Below are 23,991 nucleotides of genomic sequence, written 5' to 3' on the forward strand. Positions count from 1 at the left end.
CATATCTAAGCTTTTTTCTTTCATAGGCTTCTTCCACTGAGTCTTCCCAAGGAACTGTCAGCTCAATGAAATAAACTATCTGTTGACTCACTGACCACAACACTAAGTCAGGCCTCTGCCTGGTACAGACTATTTCCTGAGGAACAACAAGCTTTCCCCCTAAATCTACTTGCATTTCCCAATCACAAGCACCTTCTAGGCGGTTGGTTTAAATAGGATTTAAACCAACTTAGTGCAGTTCTTCTAAGGCCAATTTAAAGTTTAAATCTTTGTAACAGGATGTGATGTCAGTTGTATCAAATGCAGCACTAAGATCTATTAGAGCAGTACAGAGACAAATCCTTTGTTCAAAGCAATCAGAAAGTCAATTGTAATTTTCACTTGTGCTGTCTCTTTGTTATGATGAACTCTAAATCCTGTCAGAAAATCCTCAAATAAACTATTGTTATGGAGAGAGTCATACAACTGATAGGTGAGCATTTTCTCAAGATTCTTAGAGAGAAAGGGAAGATTAGATATAGTTGGCTAAATCCCCTGGATCGACAGTGGACTTTCTTAAAATGAGGTTTACTTACAGCTGCTTTAAAGGCCTGTTAAAAAGATGTATTGATCTTATCTGATAAAGAAGTGTTTCCTAAGGATGAGACTTCTTAAGGTAGCATAGCTGTGATGAGGTCTTAGAGTCAAATTAATGGTTTGGATGAAGACGATGTTAATTAGTGAAGGTTGATGGGAAGAAAGCAATCTAAATATATATCAGGTCTTGAGGACTAAATAAGAAAACATACCAATGAGCAGTGTGCAATTGTAGTTTGACACCTTTTCAGAAAACATCATATCTGGACGCTGCTGACAGATTCAGCAGTGTAACTCTTTCCATAAAGTGATATGAAGCACAGCAGCGCTTAATACAAGCAAAGCAACAGCTGAAATAATAGAATGTAACAAAGTTAGAGAGAGATGCTCTTCAGTCTCAGAAGGCATCACGTGGCCAGGTTTCTGACAAAGAATGGCAGAGAAATTACATATCCCTAAAGTTAAACAATGCAGACGTGATAGTGTGACATGAAATGGGTGGAAGGACAGAGCTCATATATAGTCTGTGAGGGTAGGCAAACCTTACAGACGAGCTCCGCTCACATGGCAAGAAGCACAGATTGAACCTGCTAACTGTCTGCAGAGGGGAAATGTATCTGCTTTATTTCAGATTTTTCATGTGAACTCAACAGGCATGTCTGCTGACGTTGGATCTTTGTTGCTGTGGGCATACAAACTGGAAGGAATTAATTGTGTTTTACATTGATTAATGGTTTAATTGCTTCTCTAAAATGTTGTATGCAAATCAATCTATGATCAGTGTCACTGCTGGACAGAAGTTTCGGGGCATTCTAGAGATAGTAATGCTTTCCACTCTGACTACTGTGCCATGCTGTGTGTTTATCTTCATTAACGGGGTCATGTTATTCACTTTGAGGAGTAAAACAGTATTTCGTGAGACATCTCGTTACATTCTTCTGTTTAACCTTCTCTTTGCAGACACTGTACAGATGGTACTGGGTCAGTTACTGTACCTACTGTCTGCTTGTAGAATAAGGCTGACATATCCTGTGTGTGGTTTTCTCATCATGCTTGCTAAATTTGCAGATCACGTCTCTCCTCTCACACTGGTGGTGATGTCTCTGGAGAGATATGTAGCTGTGTGCTACCCACTGAGGCACTCTACCATCATCACCATCAGAAACACAGCAGTGGCTATCATTGTGGTTTGGACCTTCAGTTCACTAAATGTATTCACAAGAGTTCTGTTACTGTTAGAATTTCCTTTTGAAGACCTGGAGAGTCTGCAGATGAAAGATTCTTGTGGTACTTTTGTAATGATTATTGACCCAATGTCTGAGCATTATGACAAAGCCTACACTTGTTTTCTGTTTGTATCATCTGGTACGGTGGTCACTTCTTCTTATATCGGCGTGATGATAGCAGCCAGGTCAGCCTCCACAGACAAAGCTTCAGCCCAAAAGTCTCGTAACACACTGCTGCTTCATCTGGTGCAGCTGGGCCTCAGTCTCGTGTCAACTATGCACAACTCAATGCTCATAGCTCTTTCGAGAATTGCAACAAGGATAGTATTTGTGCGCTCCCAGACTGTTTTATATGTGTGTATTTTCATCTTCCCCAGATGTCTGAGTTCTCTCATTTATGGCATAAGAGATCATACCATCAGACCTGTCCTCATGTACCATCTATGTTGTCGACTGAAACTCTCAGTCATCTCAGCCAAGGTCTCATGTTAGACTTCATGAAGTGTATTGAGATTTGTATGTGCTTGTAAATGTAGTATATACTGTAGATATAGTATATAACAACCCCAAACGGAGTCTAGATGATTTCATGAGCAAGAAATACAAAATTAAATTCAAATTATTAAATCAAATCTTACAGAAGCTTCTTAAGAACCACATGCGATTTTAAGTCTGGCTTTGAATTTAGGACAGAAGCAGCCTAATGACTGCAGACTCTGAGAATCTCACCATTTCAATTTTTACCCCTGAATATTTTTATTTAAAGTGTCAGTACTGTAAATTACAGCCTTTTCCACTTATATAACACATAACTAAAAGTGCTGCATTGAGACAGAACAAAGAGAGAAAGAAAAACAAATAAAGAAAACTTCAGCTCTGTTAATAAATGTCAATCTGTACAAAATGGAGTAAATGAATTGCAATAAATTTGAATGTGACAAGTATTTAAAATAAAAATTATACAAGCTAAGAAACTGCATTGTCCACAGAGAGTAATCATTGACTTGAAGAGCCTATAAATCTAAATCCTTAACATAATTTATGAAGCTGTTGAGCCTTCAATATTTAACTTGTTGTTTCTTATGAAAGGCTTGATAACATCTGTCTTATTCATTACGTAATGCTTGGTTTATTAATGTTTTTCCATAAATATGCAATTAGTGTTGCAAGGTATACCGGTACTAAAATATTACCACCGTACAAGAGTATTCCAAACGGTACTATACTGCATTTGGAAAATACCGGTACTTTGAAATTGATTCAATTCATTAATTTAATTAATTTATTCATTCATTCTCATTTATGCACAAAAACACCTTTCAGATTGCACAAGTGGTGTGTATCACAACACCTGTATCAACATTCGCAGCTGGCGCACGTGAAAAAAGACAAGAGAAAGTCTGCCTCGCAAAGGGAGACAACACGAGACAACACCAACTTGGTGAAACATTTGAGCAACCAAACCGTGATGTCCATACCGAGGTACTTTCGAACCACGATTTTTCGGGGCCATTACACCCCTACTATTTATTGTTCTAAAGGTTTGTAGCCAAAATGACTTTTCCTTAGGAAAAGTGCTGAAAAGTATTGAAAAGTATTGAAATTCATATTGGTATGGGTACCGAAACAAAGATTTGGGTATCGTGACAGCACTATATGCAACACATTTTTTGGCATAAAGCAAGATGAGGTCCATAAGGGGTTTTTTGGGGAGTTTTTCCTGATCAGCTGTGAGGGTCCAAAGGACAGAGGGATGTCGTATGCTGTAAAGCCCTGTGAGGCAAATTGTGATTTGTGATATTGGGCTTTATAAATAAAATTGATTGATTGATTGAAATGCATGTTCATTTTAGGGTTCAAGGCTGAAGGGCCTATTGTTTCTGCTTTGACTTCATTTTTTTTGTTTCTCCAGAAGTGTTTTTACACATTCCCGTGACATGTTACATCCTCGACATGAAATTTTTGCCAGTGATTAGAAGTTGTGTGCAGATTAGAGGGTGACACGGGAATGGATTTTCAGTCCTGTCCCATCCCACTCCCACAAAAATGACTCCTGTCCCATCCCGCTCCCGTGTTGTGTTTCAGTTACAGTGAAAAAAAAAGAAAATACAGTACATGGATCACACAATGCCTACCTTAGTTGAATATAAACCCAAATATGACATCTAATGTTATGTTTTGATGTTTATTGCTGAATTATTTTAATTATTTTTACATTCACTTCACCTTGAAGCTGTTCAGAATGATAAACACATATGATTTCTGATGTGGTCAGACAACACGTCATAAGAACCAGTTCTGAGAGAGAAAAATGTCGTTAAAGTATTGCAGTAAAAGTAGTGTTTGGTTCCTCTGACTGATATTATTATATATGACATTATTAGATTATTAATACCGAAGCATCAGTGTTAGAGCAGTATGTTACTGTTGTAGCTGCCGGAGGTGGAGCTAGTTTCAACTACTTTATAAAAACTTGACTATTGTTATGATTCCCAGTCCCACACGCTCCCGTTGACTTTTTTCCCATCCCGTCCCAATCACATGACGAATAGTGAAACTGATTCCCATCCTGTGAGAATCCCACGGGAATCATGTGACCCATGGGACTCCCGAAAAAATGTCAGCCGCTAGTGCAGATGGGTGCTCAAGAAACATGACGCCAGTTGGCCAGATGGGGTCACCATAATTAAGGCTCAAAAATTCTGTTTTTGAGATGAGTAGCCCTCACACTTTGACACGCAGGTGCAGCTCAATGTGCTCAATAAAAAACACACAAGAGCCACGATTGGAGTATGTCTGCAGACGTTGGATCTTTGTTTGCTGTGGGCATACAAACTGTAAATATTGCTTTTATTGCATTTATTTATGTTTCTACATTATTTAATGTGGTTATATGTTGTCCGTACAATAACGTTGTGCAATTAGGATTACTGGCTTTTAAGTTTAGTTGGTTTAGATGGATGTATGCCCCTACACCACGCCGGGAGACAACGTGGATGCCGGAGCTAACGAGCTAGCATTCTATAGCTGCGTGATTGCTACACAACGGCAGTGCAGTGGTGTGGTGGAGAAGCCCAGTGTCTAAAGGGGCAGCAACAGAGCAACCAGTCAGCCATTGAAGTTAGCCTCTGTGCGCGGGGGTGGAGGTGTGCCGCCGCGGGAGGAGCAGGAACATTCAGTGGGTAGGCGCCAACAGCCACAGCCTGGCAGCTGGACTCCACGGGGAGAAGGCAGCTCCTGACCACGGTGGTGGAGGTGTGTCGCCACAGGAGGAGCAGCAACATCCAGCGGGTAGGCGCCGATGGCCATGGCTGAGCAGCTGGATCTTCAACTGGACAGCTGGGCAGCTTGTCACCATAGCGACTGCACAACTGGTCACGATGCACCTAACGGACTTCCTGGCCACAGCAGTGGAGGTGGGGCATTCAAGGACAATACAGCGTCCAGTGGGTCGGTGCCAAGGGCAGCGGCCTTTCACCTGGTCACTGCAGCGACAGCTCGAATGTCGGAAACAACGCAGCCATGACGGCACTCCTGACCCTGCTGATTCTTCTTCTTCTTCTTCTGGTGGTGGGTGAACTTACAAGTATGATCCTGTCCCCATCATCCTCGCAGGTAGAATGTCACCTTGTATTCTCAAGGGAGGTCCTGCTTGCTCTGTGGGACAAAAGCAAGGCACCCCCGGACCATCTGCCAAAGTACATAAGAGCGACGCCAGCGGCGAAATCACAACAGAGAAAGAGGGGCAGGAGAGGGGGCGTCAGACAGCGGCTCCCAGACGCTGTAATAGACCATCTCTGCCCTCAGTTATACTAAGCAACATAAGGTTGTTGCGCTGTAAAATGGAGGAGCTATGGGTAATCAGAAGATTTTGCCATCAATATAGAGAATCAAGCGTTATCGCACTGACGGAGACATGGCTCCGTCAGGACACCCCGGACTCACTGGTGGAGCTGGAGGGCTTCTCCTGTGTCTGTGCAGACAGAAATGACTTATCAGGAAAATCAAGAGGTGGGGGGTTAATTGTCTATGTGAGGAATAACTGGTGCAAGCAATTTAAAGTAAGACAGAGTCTGTGTGGTCCGGATCTGGAGCTTCTATGTATATCTATGTGTCCCTTTTACCTCCCTAGAGAGTTTGGCAATATTAATATGTGTTTAGCATACATCCCTCCCAGTGGTTACGCTGGTAGAGTTGCTAACCTTATGTCAGAATTTGTTCACTCCCAACTCCAACGTCCTCCGGGGGTCCCGGTTTTTGTACTTGGGGATATGAACCATTGTAAACTAGAGCCAGCACTACCGGGGTTTCAGTAATATGTAAAGTGTGTCACCAGAAACTCAAAAATACTGGATAAATGCTTTGGTAACATAGTTGGTGCTTACAGGTCAATTACCCTTCCTCCAATCGCAAACTCTCTCAACGGTGCATCTTATGCCTACTTATAAATCAGTGCCAAAGTCAACCAAGCCCCAGCACAAAACAGTGCTGAAGTGGACTGACGACAGCATAGAAACACTGAGGGGCTGCTTCGTCAGCACTGATTGGAGCATGTTTCATAGTTTAGAGCCTGAAGAGGCTACAACAACCATCACAGACTACATCAATATCTGTGTGGATAATGTGGTTGAGAAAAAAGATATCTCACATTTCCCCAATAATAAAGTTGACATTACTAAGGAGATTAAAGCTTGTATTAACAGGAAAAAGTTAGCTTTTGAAAACAAAGATCGCACAGGTGTGTCACCACAGTCTCTCCTGGATTACGGCTGTCCCCCCCCCCCCCCCACCCCACTCGCTCTGCACTCTGCCAGCCCTGCAATCCTCTACACCTGTTCCTGCTTCTGCTGCCTCACACACCTGATCCTCATCTCATCATCACCCAGCCACTACAAGAGCTGACTCTGACCTGCAGTCTCTGTCAGATTGTCTTCAGCATACGGTTTGTGTATTGTGACACCAGCCAGCTTTAAGCAAGGATTTTTGCTCCTTCAGAGTTTTTTGAAACTTGTTTTGACTTTTTTCTTCTGTCCGCCAGAAAGCCAACCTGTCAGCCCTGCCAGACATTCAAATCACAAGCTCGCCTGTAGCCCTCCTACCCGGAACCATTCATCTGCTTCACCCGGCTTCCACACCATTCCCTCCATTCATTCCTTATTGAACTTTTGTAATAAAGACTGTTAACCTGCCATTGTCTGCCTCTGGGTTCTTCTGCAGTAGCCCTGACAAGGTGTGGCCATCGTGCAAAAGGAGCTTAACCATTTGCTTGGGAAGGCAAGAGATAAACATGGCTCTGACATTGAACAAAGCTTTAGAGCCAAGGATAACAGGAACATGTGACTGTATGAAGAACATAACTAATATGACCCCATGTAAGAAACAGCTCGTAACCTTAGATGATTCAGGTAGGGCAAATGAACTATATGACTTCTTCCTCAGGTTTGAGGATCAGGACTTCTCCTTGAAGGGGAAGGAGATTTTAGACACTATGAATCCTACTGGGAAATGTGACCTCTTAATTTCACCACAGCTGGTGCAGGCTGTCTTTAGCAAAGTTTGCAAAAGAAAATCAACGAGTACCAACGGCTTGCCTGCCTTTTTGTTAAAAAGTTGTGCTTTGGAATTTTTCCCATTTTTCAACTGTCACTTAACAGTCACACAGTGCCAGGTCTGTGGAAAAAATCTGTCATTGTTCCAGTCCCTAAGGGTTCATGTCCAACTGTGAATGATGACTATAGACCTGTCTCATTAACATCGGTTGTGATGAAAAGTTTTGAAAGGATGATTGTCAATATGCTTAAATCTGAGGTTGTTCATTGTTTAGATCCTCTACAATTTGCCTACAGACAGGGTCGTAGCACTGAGGATGCAGCTATTTCTGTCACTCATTTAATTAATAAGCATCTAGAGGACCCCAAACCATATGCTAGAGTTTTATTTGCAGATTTTAGTTCAGCTTTTAAACTCAGTCCAACCCTACCTGATCATTCAGAAGTTAATCAACATGAAGGTGAATTCTTTTATCATCAATTGGTTTTATTCTTTCTTAATGAATAGGACCCAACAAGTCAGAGTGAACAGCTCGCTCTCAGCAGTAAAACAGTGGAGCACAGGTGTGCCTCAGGGCTCTGTCAGTTCTCCTGTACTCTTGACATTGTACATTAATGAATGTAGGAGTTCACATCCAAACAATCATGTCATCAAATTTTCAGATGACACCAACATCTTGAGCCTGTTAGATGTGAATGTTTGCCCCTCTGTGTACTTCAGTGAGATAATCAGAATCAGAATCAGAAATACTTTATTGATCCCCGAGGGGAAATTATTTATGTTACAGGTGCTCCTTGCAAGAGAGGAAAGGTACGTGAAAATATAAGAAATTTAAACAATAGTATTAACAAATATATAGTTAAATAAACAGGAACTATTAACAAACATAAACGTAAATAAATATATATATATATATATATATATATATATATATACATACATATATATATATATTGTAAACTGAACAAGATTATTTACACAAACAGAATTTATACAGTCAGGGTGAATGGGGTTATTGCACAAGTTAGATTAAATTATTGCAGTGTGTGAAAAAGTCTCAGGGCCACTGAGAGGGAGGAGTTGTACAGTTTGATGGCCACAGGCAGGAATGATTTCCTGTGGCGCTCAGTGGTACATCTTGGTGGTATGAGTCTCCCACTGAAAGTACTCTTGTGCCTGACCAGCACATGGTGGAGTGAGTGTGAGACATTGTCCAAGATAGTTCGTAGCTTAGACAGCATCCTTCTCTGTGACACCACCATCAGAGAGTCACACTCCGTTCCCACAACGTCACTGGCCTTGCGGATCAGTTTGTTGAGTCTGTTGGCGTCCGCCACCCTCAGCCTGCTGCCCCAGCACACAACAGCATAGAGGATAGCACTGGCCACCACAGACTCATAGAAAATCCTGAGCATAGTCCAGCAGATGTTGAAGGACCTCAGTCTCCTCAGATAATAGAGGCGGCTCTGGCCCTTCCTGTAGAGAGCGTTAGTGTTCTTAACCCAGTCCAGTTTATTGTCAATAATAACATAGCCACTTTTAAGACCTGGGGTACGTCCCAAGTCCCTTAAAATTACTGCTAGCCACCTTACCTAGCCACCTTACATAACTGTTTAGTCTCTCCCACTTAGGAAACATGCAAGGAGTCAGGAGTTAAGGAGTGAGGAGCGAGGATTGCTGTAGCGTCACATAAAGCGACGTCCTTTTCTGCTGACGGTGGCACAGCTGGATCTGCTGCATAACGGAGCCAGCGTTTGGAACCTCTCATGCTACCTTACTCATCGCACCTAACAGATCCCTCCTAACTCCTCAGTTCAATTCAATTCAATTTTATTTACAAAGCCCAATATCACAAATCACAATTTGCCTCACAGGGCTTTACAGCATACAACATCCTTCTGTCCTTATGACCCTCACAGCTGATCAGGAAAAACTCCCCAAAAAAACCTTTAACAGGGGAAAAAACGGTAGAAACCTCAGGAAGAGCAACTGAGGAGGGATCCCTCTTCCAGGACGGACAGACGTGCAATAGATGTCGTACAGAACAGACCAACATGATAAATTAACAGTAATCTGTATGACACAATGAGACAGAAAGAGAGAGAGAGAGAGAGAGAGAGAGAGAGAGAGAGAGAGAGAGAGAGAGAGAGAGATGCAGGACAGACGGTAATGACAGTAGCTTACAACGGCAATAATGAAAGTAATATTATAATTAATATGACAGGCTATTGTGGTACAATATGTTGAAAGTATATATTAATATCTGATAGTATACATATGTGACAATAATCATATGTGTATAATGACAGTAGAAGTATGACTAATGACTAATGATAACAGCAGCAGCAGGAGGCATCTGGCAGGACCACGGCAGCAGCACAACCACACACGTCACACTGTCCAGGCACCGCTGTGACATGAGTTAATCTGAGAGACAGTGGAGCACAAAGGCTCCGGAGAAGAAGCCGAGTTACTGACATGCAGTACGGCCGAGTTAGCAAGATGCAGTAATAGGACATGAGAAAGAGAGAGAGAGAGAGAGAGAGAGAGAGAAGGAGAGAAGGTGCCCGGTGTATTATAGGGGGGTCCTCTGGCAGACTAGGCCTAAGTCAGCCTAACTAGGGGCTGGTACAGGGCAAGCCTGAGCCAGCCCTAACTATAAGCTTTATCAAAGAGGAAAGTCTTAAGTCTAGTCTTAAATGTGGAGACGGTGTCTGCCTCCCGGACCGTAACAGGAAGATGATTCCACAGGAGAGGAGCCTGATAGCTGAAGGCTCTGGCTCCTGATCTGCTTTTGGAGACTTTAGGGACCACGAGTAACCCTGCGTTCTCAGAGCGCAGTGTTCTGGTGGGATAATATGGCACTATGAGCTCACTAAGATATGATGGAGCTTGACCATTTAGAGCTTTATAAGTTAACAGTAGGATTTTAAATTCAATTCTGGATTTTACAGGGAGCCAGTGCAGAGAAGCTAAAACAGGAGAAATATGATCTTGTTTCTTAGTTCCTGTTAGTACACGTGCTGCTGCATTCTGAATTAGCTGGAGAGTTTTTAAGGACTTACTAGAGCTACCTGATAATAGAGAGTTACAGTAATCCAGCCTAGAGGTAACAAAAGCGTGGACCAATTTTTCTGCATCTTTTCGGGTCAGGATAGGCCTAATTTTCACAATATTACGCAGATGAAAAAATGCAGTCCGTGAGGTTTGTTTTAAATGAGAATTAAAAGACAAATCTTGATCAAATGTTACTCCGAGGTTTCTTACGGTAGTGCTAGAGGCCAGAGCAATGCCATCTAGAGAAACTATGTCATCAGATAAAGAGTCTCTGAGTTGTTTGGGGCCAAGAACAATAACTTCAGTTTTGTCTGAATTTAACATCAGGAAATTGGTGCTCATCCAGGTTTTTATGTCTTTAAGGCAGTTATGGAGTTTAGTTAATTGATTAGTTTCTTCTGGCTTCATCGATTAATACAGTTGTGTATCATCCGCATAACAATGGAAATTTACAGAGTGATTTCTAATGATGTTACCTAAAGGAAGCATATATAGAGTAAATAGGATTAGTCTGAGCACAGAACCTTGTGGAACTCCAAAACAAACTTTACTACGTACAGTTGCAATCAAAATTATTCAACCCCCATTGCATATTAGGCTTATTGGCAAAAATGTACAATTTTTCAGCTGTTTGCAATAAACAAAGTAGACAAGAACAGTTGAAATAGTTTAATAAAACTAATATTACCATGGGTTTTATCCAAATTCAATGCAAAATGCTACTTTTAATCACTACTGCAGTCTCAAAATTATTCAACCCCCTGTCTCAAGCACACCTGATGCAACTAATCAAAATTATTCAACCCCCTGTTTCAAGCACACCTGGTGCAACTAATCAAAGGCTTCATTAGTTCAGGTGTGCTTGAGATAGAACACATAAATACCTCAACTGGCTAGGGGTTTGTTGAGAGTGACGTTTGATTGCATGTTAGAAATATGGCTAAGTCAAAAGAATTGTCCAAAAAGTTCAGAGAAGAAATCGTTGCCTTGCACAAACAAGGAAAATGATACAAAAAGATAGAAAAAGCTCTGAATGTTCCTAGAGATACAGTTGGAAGCATAGTTTGCAAGTTCAAAGTTAAAGGAACAGTGGCTACACTACCTGGACGTGGCAGAAAGAGGAAACTATCAGCGGCTGCCACCAGATTCCTGAGGAGGCAAGTGGTCAAAAACCCTCGAGTGACTGCAAAACACCTGCAGCAAGACTTGGTGGCAGCAGGCACTGAGGTTTCAGTTTGTACAATAAGGCACATACTAAACACTGAAGGGCTCCATGCCCGGACTCCAAGACGTACACCACTACTGACCCAAAAGCACAAGAAAAGTTGGCTCCAGTATGCTGAAAACCATATAAATAAGCCACAGAAGTTTTGGAATTCTGTTCTGTGGAGTGATGAAACAAAACTGGAACTTTTCAGGCCTATGGAACAGCGGTATGTCTGGAGGAACAAGAATGAAGCATATGCTGAAAAGAACACCCTGCCTACAGTGAAGCATGGCGGTGGCTCAGTGATGCTCTGGGGCTGCTTTGCTGCCTCTGGCACTGGAAACCTGCAGCGTGTGGAGGGCACGATGGATTCAGTCAAGTATCAGGAAATCTTAGGTAAAAACGTCATGTCGTCTGTGAGGAAGCTGAAGCTTGGGCGTCATTGGACCTTCCAAAAGGACAATGATCCCAAGCATACCTCAAAGTCCACCAAGGCTTGGTTTCAGAAGAAGAAATGGAAGATTCTAGAGTGGCCGTCACAGTCACCTGACTTGAACCCCATAGAAAATCTCTAGTGGGATTTGAAGAAGGTGGTTGCAAAACGCACACCCAAGAATATTACTGAACTGGAGGCCATTGCCCATGAGGAATGGGCTAAGATTCCTCAGGAACGCTGTCTGAAGCTGGTGTCTGGCTATGCATCACGTTTGCAGCAGGTCATAACAGCAAAAGGGTGCTCTACTAAGTACTGAAGATGCTTGTCATGAAGGGGTTGAATAATTTTGAGACTGCAGTAGTCATTAAAAGTAGCATTTTGTGTTGAATTTGGATCAAAACCCTTGTAATATTGGTTTCATTGAACTACTTAAACAGTTTTTGTGTAATTTGTTTATTGCAAACAGCTGAGAAATTGTATATTTTGCCAGTAGGCCTAATATGCAATGGGGGTTGAATAATTTTGATTGCAACTGTAAGGATGATTCATTGTGAACATTAACAAACTGAAAACGATCAGATAAATAAGATTTAAACCAGCTTAGTGCAGAACCTTTTAGGCCAATTAAGTGTTCCAGTCTCTGTAGCAGAATTTGATGGTCAATAGTGTCAAATGCCACAGATCTAGTAAAACAAGTACAGAGACGAGTCCTTTGTCTGAAGCAATCAAAAGATCATTTGTAATTTTATCTAGTGCTGTCTCAGTGTTATGATGCACTCTAAATCCTGACTGAAATTCCTCAAATAAATTATTATCAAGTAAGATAAGGAAGGGAAGATTAGATATTGGTCTATAGTTGGCTAATGCCTCTGGATCCAGGGTGGGCTTTTTTAAGAGAGGTTCAGTTACAGCTACCTTAAAACACTGTGGTACATAGCCTGTTAATAAGGATATACTGATCATGTCTAATAAGTGAGTGTTAACTAAAGGTAAGACCTCCTTAAGTAGCCTAGTTGGGATGGGGTCTAAGAGACACGTTGATGATTTAGATGAAGAAATCACTGCAGTCAGTTCTTGAAGAGAAATTGGGGAGAAGCAATCTAAATATATATTAGGTCTTACAGCTGTGTTTGAGGTTAGATAGGTACTATCTGAGGACAGGAGGTCATGAATTTTGCCTCTAATAGTTAGAATTTTGTCAATAAAAAAGCTCATAAAATCATTACTGCTAAGGCCTAAAGGAATACAAGGCTCAATAGAGCTGTGACTCTCAGTCAGCCTGACAACAGTACTGAAAAGAAACCTGGGGTTGTTCTTATTGTCTTCTATTAATGCTGAGTAATAGTTTGCTCTGGCATTGCGGAGGCTCCTCTTATAAGTTTTGAGACTGTCTGTCCAGCTTAAATGAGATTCTTCCAGTTTGGTTAATCGCCAATTCCTTTCAAATTTTCGCGATATTTGTTTTAACTTACGGGTTTGAGAGTTATACCAAGGAGCGAACTTTCTTTGCTTTGTTAACTTCTTTTTAAGAGGAGCTACAGAGTCGAGTGTTGTTCGCAGCGAGCCTACGGCGCTATCGACAAAATGATCAATTCGGGAGAGGTTAAAGTCGGTACGTGAAACCTCTGTAAGTGATGGACATGGTATTAAATTTAACGACGGAGTAATCATTTCCTTAAATTTTGCAACAGCACTATCTGATAAACATCTAGTATAGTAACTGTTGCTGAGTGGCGTGTAATCGAGTAAAAAGAAATCAAAAGTAATCAAATAATGATCCGCTAGCGAGGGATTCTGTGGAAAGACTGTTAGGTTATCAATTTCAATTCCATATGTCAGAACTAGATCGAGGGTATGGTTAAAACAGTGAGTGGGTTCATGTACACCCTGACTGAAGCCAATGGAGTCTAATAATGAGATAAACGCGGTAGCCAGGGAGTCATTATCAACGTCGACATGAATGTTAAAATCGCCTACAATAATAACTTTATCTGATTTAAGAACTAAACTGGATAAAACCTCTGAGAATTCAGATGCAAATTCAGAATACGGGCCAGGAGCACGGTACACTGTAACAAATAAAAGTGGCTGCGAGGTTTTCCAGGTTGGATGTAAAAGACTAAGAACAAGGCTTTGAAATGAATTATAATCTAGTTTAGGTTTAGAGCTGATTGACAGACTAGAGTTAAAAATGGCTGCAACTCCCCCTCCTCGGCCGCTGCCACAGTCGCTGTCTGTGGATATTTCTTTTGAGCAGGAATTAAGATCACTGTATGGAGAATTCATAACCCAGATATTGATTCATTATTGATAAGCGTGCAGACGAATTAATAATTGGTTTACGGAGTTATTAATTTGATTAGTCGCTTCCCTCATTAGGAGGGTGGTGCCCCAAACTTTATTACGAGTGCAAACATTCTCAAAAAGGTATTTCCCCTACACCACTAAACCAACTATTCATTGTGCCATTACCAGCACACTGTTCACACTGACATATAGCAATCTGTTTTCTCTGCATCTCTCAGTCAGAGAATCCTTATTAAAAATTGTTGATATGTAAAATCAGCAGCACATCCTCCACTCAGTGTCATATTTTACAGTATTATCTTAAGGTAAATTACATTAAAAAAAGGTTAAAAACTTTTTTTTTTAATGCTGTAGTTCATGTCTGAATAACAGAGGAATAAATAATTGAGGTCAAATAACAATTAAGATCAACAATCAACAAAACAATGATAAAACCTTTCATCATTATACATTATATAGAAAAGCAGGTGATGAGGATCCTGAAGTGATTATCTAAATAACAATGACAATTTATGAAGTGATTTCTAATAATGTTGCTAAGGGAAGCATATGTAAGTTAAACAGAATTGATCGATTCACAGAACCTTGTGGAACTTTGTGATTAACCTTAGCATGCATGGAGGATTCTAGGTCTGTATGTAAGATTTATGTCAGTCAAATCAGATTTGGCCATTCAGTATGAATATTCAAGTATTAGTTCCTTTTTATCCATAAGCTAACTGCTCAAACAGCAGATTGGAAATGTGCAACAACATTTTTTTAAGATACTAGATACAACAAAAGCCAAAGATTATCATATTAAGTTGCTGTGAGCTATACATTTACCACCTCTAAGCAGAAGGCAGAAGATAACATTATCTCAAACCCTGACCACGAAAACCTTTCCTTCTCTAGGCAGCTGTCTCCATATACAAAGCTGCCTGTACCGATGGGCAGCGTGAAAGTTAGGAGCATTCACTCTGCAGCTCAATCTGGGCCTGAAAGGTCCCCAGAGGTACACTGCATGCTGATTGAAAAACAAAACAAAACAAAAAATACTGCTCAACTTGAAGGAATCTCAGTCAACTGAGGGGTCTCTGACGATTCAACCCTCTGACTTTCAGGAGGCAGCCCTCAAGGACTGATCATTAACATAGACAAACTGAGACTGATCTGATAAATAGGATTTAAACCAACTTAGTGCAGTTCTTCTAAGACCAATTTAAAGTTTAAATCTTTGTAACAGGATGTGATGTCAGTTGTATCAAATGCAGCACTAAGATCTATTAGAGCAGTACAGAGACAAATCCTTTGTTCAAAGCAGTCAAAAAGTCAATTGTAATTTTCACTTGTGCTGTCTCTTTGTTATGATGAACTCTAAATCCTGTCAGAAAATCCTCAAATAAACTGTTGTTATGGAGAGAGTCATACAACTGATAGGTGAGCATTTTCTCAAGATTCTTAGAGAGAAAGGGAAGATTAGATATAGTTGGCTAAATCCCCTGGATCGACAGTGGACTTTCTTAAAATGAGGTTTACTTACAGCTGCTTTAAAGGCCTGTTAAAAAGATGTATTGATCTTATCTAATAAAGAAGTGTTTCCTAAGGATGAGACTTCTTAAGGTAGCATAGCTGTGATGAGGTCTTAGAGTCAAATTAATGGTTTGGATGAAGACGATGTTAATTAGTGAAGGTTGATGGGAAGAAAGCAATCTAAATATATATCAGGTCTTGAGGACTAAATAAGAAAACATACCAATGAGCAGTGTGCAATTGTAGTTTGACACCTTTTCAGAAAACATCATATCTGGACACTGCTGACAGATTCAGCAGTGTAACTCTTTCCATAAAGTGATATGAAGCACAGCAGCGCTTAATACAAGCAAAGCAACAGCTGAAATAATAGAATGTAACAAAGTTAGAGAGAGATGCTCTTCAGTCTCAGAAGGCATCACGTGGCCAGGTTTCTGACAAAGAATGGCAGAGAAATTACATATCCCTAAAGTTAAACAATGCAGACGTGATAGTGTGACATGAAATGGGTGGAAGGACAGAGCTCATATATAGTCTGTGAGGGTAGGCAAACCTTACAGACGAGCTCCGCTCACATGGCAAGAAGCACAGATTGAACCTGCTAACTGTCTGCAGAGGGGAAATGTATCTGCTTTATTTCAGATTTTTCATGTGAACTCAACAGGCATGTCTGCTGACGTTGGATCTTTGTTGCTGTGGGCATACAAACTGGAAGGAATTAATTGTGTTTTACATTGATTAATGGTTTAATTGCTTCTCTAAAATGTTGTATGCAAATCAATCTATGATCAATGTCACTGCTGGACAGAAGTTTCTGGGCTTATTTGAGAGAGTGATGATTTCCACTCTGACTACTGTGCCATGCTGTGTGTTTATCTTCATTAACGGGGTCATGTTATTCACTTTGAGGAGTAAAACAGTATTTCGTGAGACATCTCGTTACATTCTTCTGTTTAACCTTCTCTTTGCAGACACTGTACAGATGGTAGTGGGTCAGTTACTGTACCTACTGTCTGCTTGTAGAATAAGGCTGACATATCCTGTGTGTGGTTTTCTCATCCTGCTTGCTAAATTTGCAGATCACGTCTCTCCTCTCACACTGGTGGTGATGTCTCTGGAGAGATATGTAGCTGTGTGCTACCCACTGAGGCACTCTACCATCATCACCATCAGAAACACAGCAGTGGCTATCATTGTGGTTTGGACCTTCAGTTCACTAAATATCCTCACTCGAGTTCTGTTACTGTTAGAATTTCCTTTTGAAGACCTGGAGAGTCTACAGATGAAAGATTCTTGTGGTACTTTTGTAATGATTATTGACCCAATGTCTGATGATTATGACAAAGCCTACACTTGTTTTCTGTTTGTATCATCTGGTACGGTGGTCACTTCTTCTTATATCGGTGTGATGATAGCAGCCAGGTCAGCCTCCACAGACAAAGCTTCAGCCCAAAAGTCTCGTAACACACTGCTGCTTCATCTGGTGCAGCTGGGCCTCAGTCTCATGTCAACTATGTACAACTCAATGCTCATAGCTCTTTCAAGAAATGTAACAAGGATAGTACTTGTGCGTTCCCATACTGTTTTATATGTGTGTATTTTCGTCTTCCCCAGATGTCTGAGTTCTCTCATTTATGGCATAAGAGATCATACCATCAGACCTGTCCTCATGTACCATCTATGTTGTCGACTGAAACTCTCAGTCATCTCAGCCAAGGTCTCATGTTAGACTTCATGAAGTGTATTGAGATTTGTATGTGCTTGTAAATGTAGTATATACTGTAGATATAGTATATAACAACCCCAAACTCCCCAACCCCCAGTGCAGACTCTGAAAATCTCACCATTTCAATTTTTACCCCTGAATATTTTTATTTAAAGTGTCAGTACTGCAAATTACAGCCTTTTCCACTTATATAACACATAACTAGAAGTGCTGCATTGAGACAGAACAAAGAGAGAAAGAAAAACAAAGAAAGAAAACTCTGCTAATGTTAATAAATGTCAATCTGTACAAAATGGAGTAAATGAATTGCAATAAATTTGAATGTGACAAGTATTTAAAATAAAAATTATACAAGCTCAGAAGCTGCATTGTCCACAGAGAGTAATCATTGACTTGAAGAGCCGATAAATCTAAATCCTTAACATAATTTATGAAGCTGTTGAGCCTTCAATATTTAAGTTGTTGTTTCTTATGAAAGGCTTGATAACATCTGTCTCATTCAATGCGTAATGCTTGGTCTATTAATGTTTTTCCATAAATATGCAATACATTTTTTTGCATAAAGCAAGATGAGGTCCATAAATGCATGTTCACTTTAGGGTTCAAGGCTGAAGGGCCTATTGTTTCTGCTTTGACTTCATTTTTTTTGTTTCTCCAGAAGTGTTTTTACACATTCCCGTGACATGGTACATCCTAGACATATGAAATTTTTACCAGTGATTAGAAGTTGTGTGCAGATTAAAGGGTGACACGGGAGTGGATTTTCAGTCCTGTCCCATCCCACTCCCGTGTTGTGTTTCAGTTACAGTAAAAAAAAAAAAAAATACAGTACATGGATCACACAATGCCTACCTTAATTATTTTAATTATTTTTACATTCACTCCACCTTGAAGCTGTTCAGAATGATAAACACATTTGATTTCTGATGTGGTCAGACAACACGTCATAAGAACCAGTTCTGAGAGAGAAAAATGTCGTTAAAGTATTGCAGTAAAAGTAGTGTTTGGTTCCTCTGACTGATATTATTATATATGACATCATTAGATCATTAATACCGAAGCATCAGTGTTAGAACAACATGTTACTGTTGTAGCTGCTGGAGGTGGCAATATTAATATGTGTTTAGCATACATCCCTCCCAGTGGTTACGCTGGTAGAGTTGCTAACCTTATGTCAGAATTTGTTCACTCCCAACTCCAACGTCCTCCGGGGGTCCCGGTTTTTGTACTTGGGGATATGAACCATTGTAAACTAGAGCCAGCACTACCGGGGTTTCAGTAATATGTAAAGTGTGTCACCAGAAACTCAAAAATACTGGATAAATGCTTTGGTAACATAGTTGGTGCTTACAGGTCAATTACCCTTCCTCCAATCGCAAACTCTCTCAACGGTGCATCTTATGCCTACTTATAAATCAGTGCCAAAGTCAGCCAAGCCCCAGCACAAAACAGTGCTGAAGTGGACTGACGACAGCATAGAAACACTGAGGGGCTGCTTCGTCAGCACTGATTGGAGCATGTTTCATAGTTTAGAGCCTGAAGAGGCTACAACAACCATCACAGACTACATCAATATCTGTGTGGATAATGTGGTTGAGAAAAAAGATATCTCACATTTCCCCAATAATAAAGTTGACATTACTAAGGAGATTAAAGCTTGTATTAACAGGAAAAAGTTAGCTTTTGAAAACAAAGATCGCACAGGTGTGTCACCACAGTCTCTCCTGGATTACGGCTTTTTTTCATTGAACAAAGCTTTAGAGCCAAGGATAACAGGAACATGTGACTGTATGAAGAACATAACTAATATGACCCCATGTAAGAAACAGCTCATAACCTTAGATGATTCAGGTAGGGCAAATGAACTATATGACTTCTTCCTCAGGTTTGAGGATCAGGACTTCTCCTTGAAGGGGAAAGAGATTTTAGACACTATGAGAAATGTGACCTCTTAATTTCACCACAGCTGGTGCAGGCTGTCTTTAGCAAAGTTTGCAAAAGAAAATCAACGAGTACCGACGGCTTGCCTGCCTTTTTGTTAAAAAGTTGTGCTTTGGAATTTTTCCCATTTTTCAACCATCACTTAACAGTCACACAGTGCCAGGTCTGTGGAAAAAATCTGTCATTGTTCCAGTCCCTAAGGGTTCATGTCCAACTGTGAATGATGACTATAGACCTGTCTCATTAACATCGGTTGTGATGAAAAGTTTTGAAAGGATGATTGTCAATATGCTTAAATCTGAGGTTGTTCATTGTTTAGATCCTCTACAATTTGCCTACAGACAGGGTCGTAGCACTGAGGATGCAGCTATTTCTGTCACTCATTTAATTAATAAGCATCTAGAGGACCCCAAACCATATGCTAGAGTTTTATTTGCAGATTTTAGTTCAGCTTTTAAACTCAGTCCAACCCTACCTGATCATTCAGAAGTTAATCAACATGAAGGTGAATTCTTTTATCATCAACTGGTTTTATTCTTTCTTAATGAATAGGACCCAACAAGTCAGAGTGAACAGCTCGCTCTCAGCAGTAAAACAGTGGAGCACAGGTGTGCCTCAGGGCTCTGTCAGTTCTCCTGTACTCTTGACATTGTACATTAATGAATGTAGGAGTTCACATCCTAACAATCATGTCATCAAATTTTCAGATGACACCGACATCTTGAGCCTGTTAGATGTGAATGTTTGCCCCTCTGTGTACTTCAGTAAGATCGCCACTTTTAAGACCTGGGGTACGTCCCAAGTCCCTTAAAATTACTGCTAGCCACCTTACCTAGCCACCTTACATAACTGTTTAGTCTCTCCCACTTAGGAAACATGCAAGGAGTCAGGAGTTAAGGAGTGAGGAGCGAGGATTGCTGTAGCGTCACATAAAGCGACGTCCTTTTCTGCTGACGGTGGCACAGCTGGATCTGCTGCATAATGGAGCCAGCGTTTGGCGCACATCCCAAGTCACATTATATTCGCTGATCAAAGCTGTAACCCGTTCAAATGAGCCAGATGTAGGGGGCGGGTATTTATACGTCAGGGCCTCAAGCTGAAAAAGACTTCCTGTTAGGAACCTCTCATGCTATCTTACTCATCGCACCTAACAGATCCCTCCTAACTCCTCAGTTCAATTCAATTCAATTTTATTTATAAAGCCCAATTTCACAAATCACAATTTGCCTCACAGGGCTTTACAGCATACGACATCCCTCTGTCCTTATGACCCTCACAGCTGATCAGGAAAAACTCCCCAAAAAAACCTTTAACGGGGAAAAACGGTAGAAACCTCAGGAAGAGCAACTGAGGAGGGATCCCTCTTCCAGGACGGACAGACGTGCAATAGATGTCGTACAGAACAGATCAGCATAATAAATTAGCAGTAATCCTAACTCTAACTCCTTACTTTCAGGAATAAGAGACATGAGACGGCCTTAAAGATGGCGGACCTCGAATGACTTCCGGTTCAAGTAAGGAGTTAGGAGTTAGCAGTATAAAATTAAGAGACTTGGGATGTACCCCTCATGTGATAACAACTATCTTGTATTAAACACAAAAAGAACTAAAGACATGATCTTCGACCCTACGGGAATTGTAGCTCATGACCCTGTGATTATTGATAACCGTGAAATTAAACAGGTGTCCTCATACAAATACCTAGGACTATAGGTGGCTAATAATTTGAGCTGGAGCGTTCATGTCGACCACTTGTGTAACAGATTAGCACAGAGGCTCCGCTTTCTTCGGAGGCTGCGGCTGTTTGGGGTACGAACCGAGATCATGTTAACATTTTACAATGCTGTATTAGCAAGCATTATAAGATATGGTATGGCAGTGTGGTTCGGCTCCCTTACAGTCCAGTGGAAGGCTACACACACATAAAAAATGGTGCCAGTGTGGCAGTGTGGTCAGAAACATGCACACCAGTAGCCTGCTGGAGGTCATGTTGTAGGGCTCTGGCAGTGCTCCTCCTGTTCCTCCTCACACAACGGAGCAGATAGCGGTCCTGCTGCTGGGTTGATGCTCCTCTGTGACCCTGTCCATCTCTCCTTGTGTAATGGCTGGTCTCCTGGTATCTCCTCCATGCTCTTGAGACTGTGCATGTATGGATGTGCCATCCTGGAGGAGCTGGACTACCTGAGCAACCTGATTGGGCTGCAGGTACGGCCTCACGCTTCCAGTAGTGACAAGGACACTAGTAGAAGACAAAGCTGGAGAAGAATCAGTCAGGAAGGATAAGGAGAGAGCAACTGTCTGTGGACACCACTTGTAAAACCATTTCCTGTTGGGGGTTGTCTTGCTTTTGCCTCTCCATTGCACCTGTTGTCACTTTGATTTGCACCAAAGCAGCTGAAACTGATTCACAATCACTTAATACATCATACTATGATGACATAAGTTGAACAGGTACAAATTTTCATTTATCCCACTGTCAATCAAGCTACTTAATAACAGGAAATGAAGGTCAACTTTTTAAACTTAAACTTTTTTTTTTTTTTAAATTATATGTTGTCTGTATATGTGGTGGCTGTGTGACGGTGGACGGTCTCTTGCAGGTCCAAAACAAATTTCTCCTAAGGGAGACAATAAAGATCTTACCTTAACTTACTTGTGCTTCCTAAATGGACAGATTGATATCACTGAAGTTTAACTGATATTCTGTGACGCTGTGACTGTAAGTGGTGTTCCCTCATTTTTTTTTTTCTTGAGCAATGTAGAAAGGCAAGGAGGTAATTCTACCTTTGTTTTATTCCTCTATGTTTGACAATTCTCCCAAAATATTGTTGTGTTATATGGTTCTGTGTTCTCTGTTCACTTGTGGTTTTGAGAGGCACTATAGGAATAAAGATTACTTCATTATGTACATGTTTCAATTGTGTAAATCATTGATGACATGGACCAGGGGGTTGGAGAATGATTAGAGGGAGATTACGTCACCTATTACTAAGATGTTAACCATGCTGACACGTGATCGGTGTCATGTGAACATGGTTTACGTCCGGGCAAAGCTGACATATGACGTGTAGAATAGATAGAACCCTGCAGACCAGCTCTGCTCACATGAAAATAAACACAGATGATGGATGGACAATGTGACTCAACAGGTGTCTGTGCTTAATGGGTGTTGGACTTTTATTGTTCTCACGATATAACAGGAAGAGATTTATTGTGCTTTTATTTGACAGTGACATCAGCAGGTTAAATTTCTCATGTCTTCAATGCTTCTCTAAGATGTCCTATGCAACTCAGTCTCAGACTAACATCACTGTTGGATGGAGCTTACTGGCAAGAGTGATGATTTCCACTCTGACTACTTTACCATGCTGTGTGTTTCTCTTCATTAACGGGGTCATGTTATTCACCTTGAGGAGTAAACCGATATTTCGTGTGACATCCCGTTACATTCTTCTGTTCAACCTCCTTTTAGCAGAGACTATCCAAATGGCACTGAGCCAGATACTGTACCTACTGGCTGCTAGTAGAATAAGGCTGACATATCCTGTCTGTGGTGTTCTCATGTTGTTTTCTAGTCTCACAACCAGTGTCTCTCCTCTCACACTGGTGGTGATGTCTCTGGAGAGATATGTAGCTGTGTGCTACCCACTGAGGCACTCTGCCATCATCACCATCAGAAACACAGCAGTGGCTATTATTGTGGTTTGGACCTTCAGTTCACTAAATGTATTCACAAGAGTTCTGTTACTGTTAGAATTTCCATTTGAAGACCTGGAGAGTCTGCAGATGAAAGATTTTTGTGCCATGAACAACATGTTTCTTGACCCAATGTCTGAGCATTATGACAAAGCCAACACTTGTTTTCTGTTTGTATCATCTGGTACGGTGGTCACTTCTTCTTATATCGGTGTGATGATAGCAGCCAGGTCAGCCTCCACAGACAAAGCTTCAGCCCAAAAGTCTCGTAACACACTGCTGCTTCATCTGGTGCAGCTGGGCCTCAGTCTCGTGTCAACTATGCACAACTCAATGCTCATAGCTCTTTCAAGAAATGTAACAAGGATAGTACTTGTGCGCTCCCAGACTGTTTTATATGTGTGTATTATCATCTTCCCCAGATGTCTGAGTTCTCTCATTTATGGCATAAGAGATCATACCATCAGACCTGTCCTCATGTACCATCTATGTTGTCGACTGAAACTCTCAGTTGTCTCAGCCAAGGTCTCATGTTAGACTTCATGAAATGGATTAAGCTTTGTATGTGCTTGTAAATGTAGTACAGGGTTAGGGTTATAATGACCAAAAAAGAAGTGCAGACTTGACTGAACAAAAAAATAAATAAAAAGCTCTTACAGGGGCTTCTTAAGGATCACAGTTAATTTTAAGTCTGGCTTTCAAATGACCCTCAGGACAGAAACACCCTGATGAGTACAGACCCTGAAAATCTCACCTT

At 41.0% G+C, this 23,991-nt stretch overlaps 3 protein-coding genes across 3 annotated transcripts; all 3 read left to right on the forward strand.

The window, feature by feature from the left end:
- Positions 1 to 1,328: 1,328 nt before the first annotated feature.
- LOC144464574 (odorant receptor 131-2-like) lies at positions 1,329 to 2,294 on the forward strand. Its single transcript, XM_078172077.1, has one exon. It carries the CDS (start codon positions 1,329 to 1,331, stop codon positions 2,292 to 2,294), a length of 966 nt encoding a protein of 321 aa, XP_078028203.1.
- Positions 2,295 to 16,634: 14,340 nt separating this feature from the next.
- On the forward strand, positions 16,635 to 17,600 carry LOC144464575 (odorant receptor 131-2-like). The gene has a single exon (XM_078172079.1). The coding sequence runs from the start codon at positions 16,635 to 16,637 to the stop codon at positions 17,598 to 17,600; it is 966 nt and encodes a 321-aa protein (XP_078028205.1).
- Positions 17,601 to 22,814: 5,214 nt separating this feature from the next.
- Positions 22,815 to 23,771, forward strand: LOC144464576 (odorant receptor 131-2-like). Its single transcript, XM_078172080.1, has one exon. It carries the CDS (start codon positions 22,815 to 22,817, stop codon positions 23,769 to 23,771), a length of 957 nt encoding a protein of 318 aa, XP_078028206.1.
- Positions 23,772 to 23,991: the final 220 nt, after the last annotated feature.

The sequence above is a fragment of the Epinephelus lanceolatus genome, chromosome 11, assembly GCF_041903045.1.
Source record: "Epinephelus lanceolatus isolate andai-2023 chromosome 11, ASM4190304v1, whole genome shotgun sequence".
Lineage (NCBI taxonomy): Eukaryota > Metazoa > Chordata > Actinopteri > Perciformes > Serranidae > Epinephelus > Epinephelus lanceolatus.